Below are 13,638 nucleotides of genomic sequence, written 5' to 3' on the forward strand. Positions count from 1 at the left end.
ATTCTCCGCTAGCTGGTGGTTGTGACAGTGACAGAATGCTGTTTTGTGATTGATGCTATATCAAAATATAGGGCCCGTAAAATTAAACACAGAACTAAAACCATTTAATGGACTTGTACATCTGTTGCGCTCCTACACTATTAACATCCATTGGGCATTGAATTTCAATTATGTTTCCAGTCCATTCAGATATGTTCTCTATTTTTCAGATTGCTGGCAATGTCACATGTTAAAGGAGGACAGAGGAGTAGAAGGCCAGACCTGTGGTCAAGGGCTGGTGGAGTAGGGAATGTGATCAACGAATTTCTGAAGTTTTCTAAACTCGAAAAAAAATTAGGTGGAATGACAGTATGTGGTCAACACTGTCAAACAGAGTCCTTGGAGAGGAATGCCCCAGCAACAAGAAATGGTTATCAGTGATTTGGCATGAAGATAGAAAACAACTAAGAACCAAAGTGCTTAGGGCGCAGAAAGAGGAGAGTATTGGTAGGGATTCCAAACCAGATGACAGTACACAATCTATAGTCAATATTTCAAGTCAAAGTGAGGGACATAGTTTGGAAGGCAACACAGAGCTCAGAAGTTCATCAGAAGATACAGAAGATGCATGGGCAGCACACGGCAGCACAGACAGTGGTGACATGTTAGAGGGAGAAAAAATCTGTGTAGAATCAGAAAAAAAGCCTGAAGAGCACAGTGAATATTCCCAGGGGGCAAGCTCATCTGGGACATCACCTCAGGATAAAAGGGGATTAAGAAAGATTATGTCTGTGCCTAAAACTTTCCAAGTATGTTTAAAGGCTGAACAATGGAGAAAAATAGCACCTCTAAAAGGTACATCTAAACTAAGACGACCATGGACCCAGATCTTATATAACGAGTTCAGGAAGATAAATCCTTGTTGCCCAATAGCCTTCAAATACCAATACATCAGGAAAGAGAACAGCAGAAAAAAATAAAACTTTCTGATGATAAAAGCAGTCTGTACCTTCAGGTCCTGCAATGTAAAATACATAATGACAACAAGACACAAACCAATGGGCAATGATGACATCACAATTGATGTTGTACGAGCAGGGCAAATACAGCACAGTAAAAGGGAAACAAAATTTCGACAAGCACGTCAGCCTTATCATCGAAAGATTGCCCGTGCCCTCACAAAAGGAATCAGCAATGTGTACTACAGGAACCTGAGCAGAACACCGCTTGCTGAAATTGCAGCAGGCAATTTATCTAAACCACTAACACAGAATGTCCTGAAAGTCATTTCATCAGAGTTCAGGAACAGTAAACGCATTCACTATGATCCAGTGTTTGAATTACATATGGCACAAAAATATATGAAAGCATGCGACTTCGACATTGTCCATTTCCCAGGATATATACAGATTTTGCAGTTAGACACATTTGCTGCCTATCTTTACACAGAACAGAGTATGCGAATTCTTATTGCCCATCTAAAGATGAAGGAGAAAGTCAGCCTTTACCTGGATGCAACAGGAGGGGTAGTCAGAAAAATTCCATCGGAGAACAAAAGAATTTTGTACTACAGTCTTACGTTACCTGGAGGTGGAAAAAGAAAGCCTCCATTACCAGTGTCTGAAATGTTGACAACTGACCACACCATTGTCAGTATAGAACGTTGGCTACGGAAATTCATGTTTGACATCTCAACATGTACTACCAAGAGAGTGCAGCATGTAGAAACTGACTACAGCTGGGCCCTGATTCACAGTGTTCTTTTTGCCTTCAATGGGGACACCATCCATGCATACTTAAATCGTGCAATGAAAGTCTGCCAAGGCAAACTTAAGTACACAGAACTTCAGATGTTCACTGTTCTGCACCTTTGCTCTGCCCATGTCATAAAGGCTGTCTCTCAAGCAATTAGTAAAAAAACAACAGACAAAGGACTGCGAGACTTTGCAACATTTTCCTTTGCCATCCTGCAAAACAGCACAACTTTGAGTGTCGCCAGAAATGTTTTCAAACACATGTGTATTGTACTCTCAAGCAGGAGGTTCACAAATGAAGTCCAATCTAGTGTCTGCCTCCTTAACGCTTACATTTCTCAAACAACCACACCAGACCAGATGGAAAAGGAAGCAGAAGTCAAAGACACAGATGAGGTACTGTACCCAAAAATGAGAGGCAGCCTGGGCCGCTCTCCTTTCGCTGTGGAGTTCAAAGGTATTTATGAAGACAGCATATCAGCTCAAGGACATGATGACTATGGGACACAACACAATGTGAACCCCTATTTCTGTGAAGACATAATTAGATTTCTGTTGCAAAGATACATGGCACTATTTCCACTGTGGAGTGGAATTTTGTTGGGTGACCTGGCAAGATATGCTTCAGACAGCAAAAAAGACATATCAATGTCAGAGGTAGCACAAACAAGAGCCACTAATTGTCATGTTGAGACCTGGTTTGGCATTGTCAAGCATTCAATACTTCAGCACAGGAGGAAACTGAGGCCAGCAGAGTTTATTACGATAATGAGACAATCCCTCCAAGGCCGGTACAGAGAACATATAATCCAAAATGCTCTCCCCAAAAAGGTTTTGACGGCTCCATTGATCACCACTAAGACACGTCATGAACATGCACAGGAACAATGGGCAAAGAGAGCACCAGGTGTAGGCAAAGAAACAAAAAATAAATTCTACAGCGCACCACAGAAAATTCCAATCCCCAAAAAAATGAGAACACAGGAAAAAAAAGTTAGCAATAGAAATATTGAAACAAATGAAAAATCGCCAGATGACAGCAACGGCCTGCAAGTACAGCAGGGGAAAGCAGGAACCACAGAATATAAAGAATGGCAGCACAAAGAAGAAAGGAAAGTGTCACCCAAGCAAGCTGCCATGGGCATGACTGAAGTGATCACACCACACTGTGATGCACGCCCCATCTCAAAACTTATAAAAGAGAAAACAGATTTCAAAAAGAAGGTAGGATTTGTATTTCAAATATTTCTCTGTGTGGACATTCACTTCTTTTTCAGAGCTTATGAATGTCATCTTCTACTACTGTAGGTGTTCTTTGTCGTTTCTCTCTAACTTGTTATACTTGTTGACATACTTGTGTTATACTTGTGGTGTGTAATCTCAATTTTCATTATGTTAGGTCCAGTGATCTCTTGTGTATGCTTTTGGCTTGGTAAATCTTTTTTAGGTTCACGCCCTTTGGAACATCAATCCGAGTGAATTAGTGGTTGCAGTTTTGCCATCCATGCACAGTGCAGACACATATATTCTCAGACACTCGGAGTTTGTGTCTCTGAAACCAGATGAGTGGCTCATAGGCGAGGTAAGATGAAAGTGTTTGATTGCATGCATTTGTTAAGGTTTCTGAGCTTTTGTGTAATCAAATGTGTGTGAGTGCGTGAAATCATCTTCTTCAATTGTGTTTGCTTTTTCCATAAGACCATTGAGTGTTACTTTCAAGTAGCGAAAGAATCCATGGACTTGGGGAAGAAGGTTTTCCTAATGAACCACTACACAACTGGTGTAATCATGAGTGGGAATAGAGAGCGCATGGCTAGACAACGTTTGTCCAAGGTAAGGACATCAAACACAAATGTTGATGGATTACATTAGTGAGGGGCAAACATGGTTTTTCACTAACTGATGATTGTTTTATCAATAGAGAAACAAGGAGAGCTACAAGCAATCAAAACAGGTCACAACTGTGCCCATGGTGCTGCCTAAAGAAACTACCTTTATAGTCAGAAATCAAAATTCAAAGGTAGCACACCATCCCTGTGAGGCAGCCTGTTGTACTAATCTTGTCATTCTTTTCATTACAGGTCAACTTTGAAAACTATGAAGCCATTATTAGCTTTTTTAACACTGGTGTCCACTGGAAATTGTTGGTAAGTGTGGTGCAGGTAATCCAAAACAGCGTAGGTTTATAATTACACCTGGAACCATTACAGTTCAAGTGATTATCCTTGTTGCATCTAAAAAAATTACAAAGTTACAATGTATGTGTTCCTCTCCTGTTAAAAAAGGTGGACATTGATAGTGAGTGTCCAAGGCAATGGTGACAGTGCACTTTTCCTAAATTATTATTGTGAATACTGCTGTGTAATGAACAGACAACCAAACAAGTCAAAGTGTCATGTAGGAAAAAAAGTACTGTTAGGTCATTTCCTGACTGTCTTTGCCGAGGTTTGCAAAATATTAAATGTTAAATAATATATAAATATAAATATTATATATATAAAATATTCAAATATTAAAAACCTTTGTTTAAACAACATAAAACTCCTGAAACTGCCTGTGTGTCTGGCCCCACATTAAATGCAACTTCATGTCTGATGATGGGCCCTTTGTTTCTTGCAGTATCTGTGTGCTCCATCCCAGAAAGTCTTTGTGGTCGACCCTATGGGGAGTGACGAGATGGGAGACTCCACTGCAGCGGCAAAAAGGTTCAGGTAAGAAATCAAGCATTAGTTTCGTGGTGAAATTCTGCAGGGGCACACATACATTTCAGGTTCAAGTTCAGCATGACAAATATTTCCTCATTTATCAATAACCTATTGTTTTGATTCACAGGGACTTTTTTAAGATGCGAAGGAATGTCCTAGGAAAAGAAGACTGGTTGAATATCAACTGGCACCCAAGCGTGATTGGTCACACCAGGCAAGCAGATGCCTCAAGCTGTGGGGTCTTTGTGATGCAGGTCAGCATAACCTTTCCACGCCGAAATTTTGGACTTAAAACTATTGTATGAGAGATTTTTAGGGAAATAATTGCAACAAACTTTTGTCTGTTAGATGGGCGCAGACATCATTAACAATTTCCCGGATATTCCAACATATATCGAAATAAACAGCAGTGCCAAAGAAATGAGAAAGTTGCGGGAAGACCTGTCAATCAGAATTCTTGAGGCTTCAGGTATTGTACCATTTGATCCTCATTGCCTACTTTTCTTGGTGTATATTATTTTCCTGAAGCATGTTCTCTCTCTGTAACAAGTCTGGATGAAAAAGATTCTCAATTTATTTATATGCAGAACTCATTTGGGTATTCTTTTTGTACTATATAACACAGTGATGAAAAGTTAATTAAATCACATTTCACACAGTTAAAATTCAATGACACTTTGGCCTTCGTCGTGGTTGACACAACCATTGTCTGGGAAAAGTGTGGGTCTAAATTGCCCATAGTGAAGCAAAGCAAACTGAAACATGATAGCTGTGTTATCATGTGCCCCCTTAAAATCATAGCAACACACGCTGACGCAAAAAAGGGTAACAGGTGTTGACAGGAGTATTCTGAGACATGACAATGTGCGGTTTAAGAAGCAGTAGAACACCTAATCAGGAAAGTGCATACGAAAAGGTCTCTATCAAACTGTCTTCAATTATGCAACAATGATCTGTAGATAACATTGGAAAAATCAGTCTATTTGGCATGTTTATTATAGCTCCTCTCCAGGACATGTGCCTGATGTGTGGAGAAACACCAGTGCGGCAGACAAACTGGGTAAGTGAACATCATCTCTATCTGTATGTGTAATGTATGCACATAATAACAAAACATGCCAGTGAAATGTGATAGCTGAACTGATATAAGGTTTACTGTCCGTGTAGATTCAGTGTGACAGTTGTGAAAACTGGTTCCATGAATTGTGCATCTCAAAAGAAGAGTATGAAAGCGCAAAGAATGAAGTAACATGGATATGTACATTTTGCCAACCCCAGTTTGGTGAGTATGCTCTGCATGCAAACTATCACTATGAAAGGGTTTTTTAAGCAGGACATGTAGTTTTAGATTCAGCAGAAACATACAGTAGGATGACATATTTCAGTGGACGTTATAATTGTTTGTTATTGTTAAGAAGTTTGGATTGCAGGCTTGTCTTCTGGCATTAATGGTTCTATAAATTAGAGATAACTTTTCAAAAAACACACCAAAGAAGGCACACATAAAAGATTACTGATAATCTGTGCAATTTATTACATGACACAGGCATCTCAAAGATAGAATTACTGTGTCAGATTAATGATTAGACATGGATGCATCAAATCACTTACTAGGTTTCTTTCCAATAGTATAGAAACAAAGACACAACCATGAACACCTAAAAGAGCTTGCCATTTAGCACAGAAACAATATAACGTCTTGCTGTAAAAACACAAAGTAAGAAAAAAGGAGTTTGATTAAGAGAGATCTGGCAAATTGTGCAAATACCTAGATCTTGATTTGTGACCCATTTATACTCCTTGGATCCTTTGCAGTTCGTAACCCTTCTTACGGTTTTATATTTCAGGCACTGTTGATGAGTGAGCATCCACCCCCTACTCCCGAGCATTACATAAAAGACATGCTGGAAACTCAAGAAGACTGTCAACGTGTTCTCAGCAGAATTCACCTCCAAAAGACACGTAAGTACAAGTTTCAATATCCCCCCAAAAATTTTATCTTGGGTAAGAGTAAACTTTCGTACACTTTGCCAAACAATAATGAAAAACACTAGAACACAAAATCACTAGAAACCATTTGTTATCTATTGCCAGAAACCAAACAAAGTCTGTATGAAAACAGTAAAAAAGTTAATCATGACACAACACAGTCCCTTTTAAATATGATCACTACACACTGTTAACATCACTGTAGTAGTGCAAAGAAATGTAAAACGACAGTATGTCACCATGACATGATTTATGTGAAAGATTTCCAGATAAAATTGTATCCATCCTAGTAAGATAGATTAATCAAGAAATTCCACTCCGTTGTGAGAAAGATCAAAGAAAAATGGCTTCTATCAAATAGAAGTGTATCTAGGGTGATTCCTTTTTATTAGGTTTCCAAAACAGTACTCTATCTACCTTCAGACAGGGCACAGTGCTAAAAGGATTCTAACTGGAACAATAAAACACAATTGCATCATCGAAGTCCGAACCCCACTGGCTTTCAATATCGTACCATGTACATCTCCAGGAGTGGAGACTCATGAAAAAGAACAGCCTAGACACCAAAGTGATACTTTTCTTACAGTAAGGTTAAGGTAGTTGTAGGATGCTGTCTAGATCAATGAACAGATTATGTTAACAATAGCAAGCACGTAGCAGAGCATTTAGGCACACAGCCCCTAAATTGTGGAAATATATGTCAGACCTTTTTAAGGATGCCCCATACCTACAAGCATATTTAACAATGCTGTAGTCTTCTACATCGTCTCTGTAGTCTTCTTTATCCCAAGTGATCTAATTCTTTAGGAGGTGCAGAAACATAGATATCAAGTGGGTAAGTAGACAACCACGTTGCAATTGTTTTTTCTGTCTAACCCTTTTTTTTTCTCCACACCATGCCTGCCACTGTTCTCTCTTCGGTGCCTTTGGTTGATATTGAGCTCCGTCCCCCATGACAAGGGATCCTCCTGGATTTCTGAAGCAAGGAACCCAGCCTACAAAACTCAAGATCCTGTACTGCTCAACCCAGTGGATGGGACACACTCAACATTAACATCTAGTCTCACATAATATATGAAATAGAATTCACCGTGTCAATCTGCATGGTTGTGCATGTGAACTGTTTCTAGTAACTACTTGTCATACACAACCAGGACCTGGAGGGGAGGTCAACCATCAGGCCTTGGACCCCCAGAGATTTTTTTTCTCCTTTGGAGTTTTTTGTTTTTCTCTCCTTCGTGCCTGATGCTTACACAGTCACATCATCAAGACTGCATACCACACCTTCATTGTGATTACAGATATAGCTTATTTAAAATGTGAAATTAGGAAAAAACTAAACGAAACATGGGAAATAAAAAGAATGTAAAATCTAAAATTTTCAGATGTTGTGATGAAGCTTTTGACTCATGAATAGCACCCCCCTATCCCAGTGAATTACCTGTAGTGTTATCTTCAGAAACTCATTACAAAATAAAGAAAGGAGCCACAGCCACAGGAAGGTTGTATGAGGTTTGGGGGCCTGTCTGGTGTGAAAAACACTTGGTTTCAGCAGTGTGGGTGCTGTATTTGAAATGCTATTGAGCCATGAAGACAACCCACCCGTCCCAGTGTATTACCTGTAGTGTTATCTTCAGAAACTCATGACAAAATAAAGAAAGGAGCCACAGCCACAGGAAGGTTGTATGAGGTTTGGGGGCCTGTCTGGTGTGTAAAACACTTGGTTTCAGCAGAGTGGGTGCTGTATTTGAAATGCTATTGAGCCATGAAGACGACCCACCTGTCCCAGTGTATTACCTGTAGTGTAATCTTCAGAAAATCATAAAAAATTAAAGAAAGGGGCCACAGCCACAGTAAGGTTGTATGAGGTTTGGGGGCCTGTCTGGTGTGAAAAACACTTGGTTTCAGCAGTGTGGGTGCTGTATTTGAAATGCTATTGAGCCATGAAGATGACCCACCCGTCCCAGTGTATTACCTGTAGTGTTATCTTCAGAAACTCATGACAAAATAAAGAAAGGAGCCACAGCCACAGGAAGGTTGTATGAGGTTTGGGGGCCTGTCTGGTGTGTAAAACACTTGGTTTCAGCAGAGTGGGTGCTGTATTTGAAATGCTATTGAGCCATGAAGACGACCCACCTGTCCCAATGTATTACCTGTAGTGTTATCTTCAGAAACTCATTACAAAATAAAGACAGGGGCCACAGCCACAGTAAGGTTGTATGAGGTTTGGGGGCCTGTCTGGTGTGTAAAACACTTAGTTTCAGCAGAGTGGGTGCTGTATTTGAAATGCTATTGAGCCATGAAGACGACCCACCCGTCCCAGTGTATTACCTGTAGTGTTATCTTCAGAAACTCATGACAAAATAAAGAAAGGAGCCACAGCCACAGGAAGGTTGTATGAGGTTTGGGGGCCTGTCTGGTGTGTAAAACACTTGGTTTCAGCAGAGTGGGTGCTGTATTTGAAATGCTATTGAGCCATGAAGACGACCCACCTGTCCCAGTGTATTACCTGTAGTGTAATCTTCAGAAAATCATAAAAAATTAAAGAAAGGGGCCACAGCTACAGTAAGGTTGTATGAGGTTTGGGGGCCTGTCTGGTGTGTAAAACACTTGGTTTCAGCAGAGTGGGTGCTGTATTTGAAATGCTATTGAGCCATGAAGACGACCCACCTGTCCCAGTGTATTACCTGTAGTGTTATCTTCAGAAACTCATTACAAAATAAAGAAAGGGGCCACAGCCACAGTAAGGTTGTATGAGGTTCGGGGGCCTGTCTGGTGTGTAAAACACTTGGTTTCAGCAGTGTGGGTGCTGTATTTGAAATGCTATTGAGCCATGAAGACAACCCACCCATCCCACCTGTAGTGTTATCTTCAGAAAATCATAAAAAAATAAAGGTTCCATAACCCAAAACAAAGCTGGGAATAGTCAGATGACCTGCTTAGTGTGCAAAACACTTACCTGCAGCATTGTGGGTGCTGTGGTTTAAATGCTATTGGTTTGTGAACAGAATACCCCTATCCCAGTGCATTGTGCCACATTAAATAAAAGCAAGAGAAAAAGAGATTCAGAACACAAAGCTGTGTCAGTGTTCTGTGTAAAAAGTCGGTATGAACATCATGGGAGCTGTTTTTAATAAGCTGCTGAGTAAAGAATATTTTTATCTTCCTGCTGTCAGTAGTATTGTGAATATAGTTGACCCTTACCTGAATGAAAACAGGACGTAAAGGAAGGGTTTCAGAAATCAAACAAACCTTTATTCCCGTGCTTACAGTCTGGGTAATTGGAGACCGCGCTGTTTTGCTTCCTATGGTCATATACCGGTTTTTCGCACGAAGCCGTATTGAACAGTATTTCTCGCGTTGTGAACGTGTGCACACAGCGGTCCCCCGGGTTCCAGTTCGTGCGTAATTACGCATCGATGAAAAACCGGAGGTTTTAAAAAAGATAATTAGCTCACTGATAGTTTGATATAAAGGGTGTGGAAATATCCACAAGTCGTGGTCTTTAAAATGCATTTGGTTTGACAGCGTTCTGTGCTTCCATCGCGAAGATATGGACAAAAGAATATTCGTGCTTGGTCAAAAAAATGTCATAAAAACGACAAAGTAAAGGCTGAGAAAGCATCCACAATGTATTTTATACACAAAACAAGCATTCTCGCAACTCTAAGAGGTTTCGTGAAAGCGCTACAGGCGTGCCAAAATCGTTTTCGAACTTTGAGCTAACTTTACCCCGGTCAAAAAGCATGCGTCGCACGACAGATTTAAATGGGGAATGGAGCCTGCTTCTTGCTGTTTTTCCTGTGGTTGCAGTTACAAAGTTGATCGTGCTTTCACATTCTGTTAACAGTATTCACTGGCTGAGCTTTATCAGTTGGTTCGTAAAGGAATCTCTGCTTCGGTTCCAGAAAAGTCATCTGTAGTGTGTTTTTTTCCGTGCCCATGGCAGTCTTTTAAAGCTGGTAGTAATGGCGGCGAAGTTAATTTTTTATCCTCTTTAAAAGAATAAGGACGGGCTGGGGCGAGCTCCATTTACCACTCTTTCAGCTAACCGCCGAACTCGCGAACTGATTACACTGCAGAGCCACAGGCGCCTCGCTTTTCTCCATTCTCTGGGTTAGGGTGAAAAAAAAACTTTGCTGGTATTAGCTGGCCTGCTGGGAGTACCTCTTCTTCACTGATAAGCAAGATTTGTGTTTCATCTTTCGCAAGCTGTATAGATTTCTTTCAAAACAAGTTGTTCCCGAAAGGAAACGAACACTTGCATTCACCTGAATTAAAAGGCATGGGATTTGCCCATAAGGATAAATTCTGTACAGTAAGACAGGAAGAAAGGCACCGCTGGGAATCGGACCCAGGATCTCCTGTTTACTAGACAGGCGCTTTAGCCAACTAAGCCACGGCGCCGGCAAAGTGCTGTCCTTTGACAGCCACTTGGACACATCTCAACTGCTCTGAGACATCTGCGTTCGGTGTGCACCGAGCCTGCTCGCCTTGCAAGTTGCCTCATTTACATGCGATAGTTCCACCACTAAGAGAAAGGATGAGAAATGGCTTTTATCTGTCACTTTTCATGTCAGAGGATCTCAATCTGCTTTCCCTGTACAAGAGGATGTCCAACTCATGTAGCTAAAGACGTAGACGACAGTGCTCCACTGAAATCTTGATCTCACAACCCTCGGCATGACTCCGCTGTGTTCTGCTTTAGACAAAAGGGGGAAAAGACTTCTTTCATCACACGTTTTGCACTGTTTACGGTGTTTGCAGTGCTCTTTCTTAAATGAAAACCAGGAATCGGCACCATATGAGGTGAGACTAGATAATATTGGAACAAGTAGCCTCGCCATTCCATGCGTGACGTGAGCAAAGTGTAATTCCTGTCTTTATAGTGTGCTTGTTAGAGACATAGCTGGCACCCAGAGCGCTTTAAATCCGGGAGTCAGCAGCCCAAGACAAGAGCTCCGTCACCTCTTTTACGACGCTGCTTTTTTTCCCTTGCGTTTTTCTCTTCTTCCCACGTTCTCTCTCTTCACTGCCTTCGTCCCCGCTCTATTTCACTTCAGCCTTTCACTCTTGCTTCCTTCCAATGAGGACGGAGCTGCGGGAGAAAGGGCGCTATAGAGGATCGCTGTGGGGAGCTGCTGCTGTGCTTTGACATCTGAGCTCTGTGGAAAACGATCTCAATACAATTCTGAAAAACACGACTCTCCGAACGCCAGCCGAACAAGTCTCCACAGCCGAAGCGCTGTGTCTCTTTTCAGCTGGCGATAAACCTTTCCTCGATCCCTTGCGGACTTGTAAAACTGTTCCTGATCAGAATAAAAAACGCTCACGCTAATACACAAGCACCCGTGTCTCGCCAAAGCTGACAAATAAACAGACGGACAAGCCGCACTGCACGTGTGAACAGGGGAATGAGCGAGCGAGCGGGGATAGGGCGCCTCCTGCGCTTAAAAGCTTACAGCACCTGGTATTCCCAGGCGGTCTCCCATCCAAGTACTAACCAGGCCCATCCCTGTTCAGCTTCCGAGATCAGACGAGATTAGGCGTGCTCAAGGGGGTGTGGCCGTAAACGAGAGCAAGGCTCGCTGGCACCCTTCTTATTGAGAGGACAGCTCCGTCACCTCTTTTACGACGCTGCTTTTTTTCCCTTGCGTTTTTCTCTTCTTCCCACGTTCTCTCTCTTCACTGCCTTCGTCCCCGCTCTATTTCACTTCAGCCTTTCACTCTTGCTTCCTTCCAATGAGGACGGAGCTGCGGGAGAAAGGGCGCTATAGAGGATCGCTGTGGAGAGCTGCTGCTGTGCTTTGACATCTGAGCTCTGTGGAAAACGATCTCAATACAATTCTGAAAAACGCGACTCTCCGAACGCCAGCCGAACAAGTCTCCACAGCCGAAGCGCTGTGTCTCTTTTCAGCTGGCGATAAACCTTTCCTCGATCCTTTGCGGACTTGTTAAACTGTTCCTGATCAGAATAAAAAACGCTCACGCTAATACACAAGCACCCGTGTCTCGCCAAAGCTGACAAATAAACAGAAGGACAAGCCGCACTGCACGTGTGAACAGGGGAATGAGCGACCGAGCGGGGATAGGGCGCTTCCTGTGCTTAAAGGTTTACAGCACCTGGTATTCCCAGGCGGTCTCCCATCAAAGTACTAACCACGCCCATCCCTGTTTAACTTCCAAGATCAGACGAGATCAGGCGTGCTCAAGGGGGTGTGGCCGTAAGCGAGAGCAAGGCTCGCTGGCACCCTTCTTATTGAGAGGACAGCTCCGTCACCTCTTTTACGACGCTGCTTTTTTTCCCTTGCGTTTTTCTCTTCTTCCTAAGTTCTCTCTTCACTGCCTTCGTCCCCGCTCTATTTCACTTCAGCCTTTCACTCTTGCTTCCTTCCAATGAGGACGGAGCTGCGGGAGAAAGGGCGCTATAGAGGATCGCTGTGGAGAGCTGCTGCTGTGCTTTGACATCTGAGCTCTGTGGAAAACGATCTCAATACAATTCTGAAAAACGCGACTCTCCGAACGCCAGCCGAACAAGTCTCCACAGCCGAAGCGCTGTGTCTCTTTTCAGCTGGCGATAAACCTTTCCTCGATCCTTTGCGGACTTGTAAAACTGTTCCTGATCAGAATAAAAAACGCTCACGCTAATACACAAGCACCCGTGTCTCGCCAAAGCTGACAAATAAACAGACGGACAAGCCGCACTGCACGTGTGAACAGGGGAATGAGCGAGCGAGCGGGGATAGGGCGCCTCCTGCGCTTAAAAGCTTACAGCACCTGGTATTCCCAGGCGGTCTCCCATCCAAGTACTAACCAGGCCCATCCCTGTTTAGCTTCCGCGATCAGACGTGCTCAAGGGGGTGTGGCCATAAGCGAGAGCAAGGCTCGCTGGCACCCTTCTTATTGAGAGGACAGCTCCGTCACCTCTTTTACGACGCTGCTTTTTTTCCCTTGCGTTTTTCTCTTCTTCCCACGTTCTCTCTCTTCACTGCCTTCGTCCCCGCTCTATTTCACTTCAGCCTTTCACTCTTGCTTCCTTCCAATGAGGACGGAGCTGCGGGAGAAAGGGCGCTATAGAGGATCGCTGTGGAGAGCTGCTGCTGTGCTTTGACATCTGAGCTCTGTGGAAAACGATCTCAATACAATTCTGAAAAACGCGACTCTCCGAACGCCATCCGAACAAGTCTCCACAGCCGAAGCGCTGTGTCTCT

General features: G+C 42.7%; 1 protein-coding gene, 1 non-coding gene and 3 pseudogenes across 2 annotated transcripts; 1 reads left to right on the plus strand and 4 right to left on the minus strand.

Moving 5' to 3' along the window:
- The first annotated feature begins 3,197 nt into the window (after positions 1-3,197).
- LOC148669111 (uncharacterized) lies at positions 3,198-7,805 on the plus strand. Its single transcript, XM_088631752.1, has 9 exons — positions 3,198-3,315; positions 3,432-3,566; positions 3,815-3,880; positions 4,353-4,444; positions 4,566-4,692; positions 4,787-4,907; positions 5,440-5,498; positions 5,606-5,720; positions 6,286-7,805. Exons 1-9 carry the CDS (start codon positions 3,238-3,240, stop codon positions 6,300-6,302), a joined length of 810 nt encoding a protein of 269 aa, XP_088487878.1. The 5' UTR covers positions 3,198-3,237; the 3' UTR covers positions 6,303-7,805.
- A 2,955-nt stretch (positions 7,806-10,760) lies between these two features.
- trnat-agu (transfer RNA threonine (anticodon AGU)) lies at positions 10,761-10,834 on the minus strand. The gene has a single exon. It is a non-coding gene; the product is annotated as a tRNA-Thr (tRNA).
- Positions 10,835-11,882: 1,048 nt separating this feature from the next.
- LOC148669113 (5S ribosomal RNA) lies at positions 11,883-12,001 on the minus strand (annotated as a pseudogene).
- Positions 12,002-12,538: 537 nt separating this feature from the next.
- On the minus strand, positions 12,539-12,657 carry LOC148669114 (5S ribosomal RNA; annotated as a pseudogene).
- Positions 12,658-13,192: 535 nt separating this feature from the next.
- LOC148669115 (5S ribosomal RNA) lies at positions 13,193-13,301 on the minus strand (annotated as a pseudogene).
- Positions 13,302-13,638: the final 337 nt, after the last annotated feature.

This window comes from Lepisosteus platostomus, chromosome 5 (assembly GCF_059453375.1).
Source record: "Lepisosteus platostomus isolate fLepPlt1 chromosome 5, fLepPlt1.hap1, whole genome shotgun sequence".
NCBI classification, from domain to species: Eukaryota; Metazoa; Chordata; class Actinopteri; order Semionotiformes; family Lepisosteidae; genus Lepisosteus; species Lepisosteus platostomus.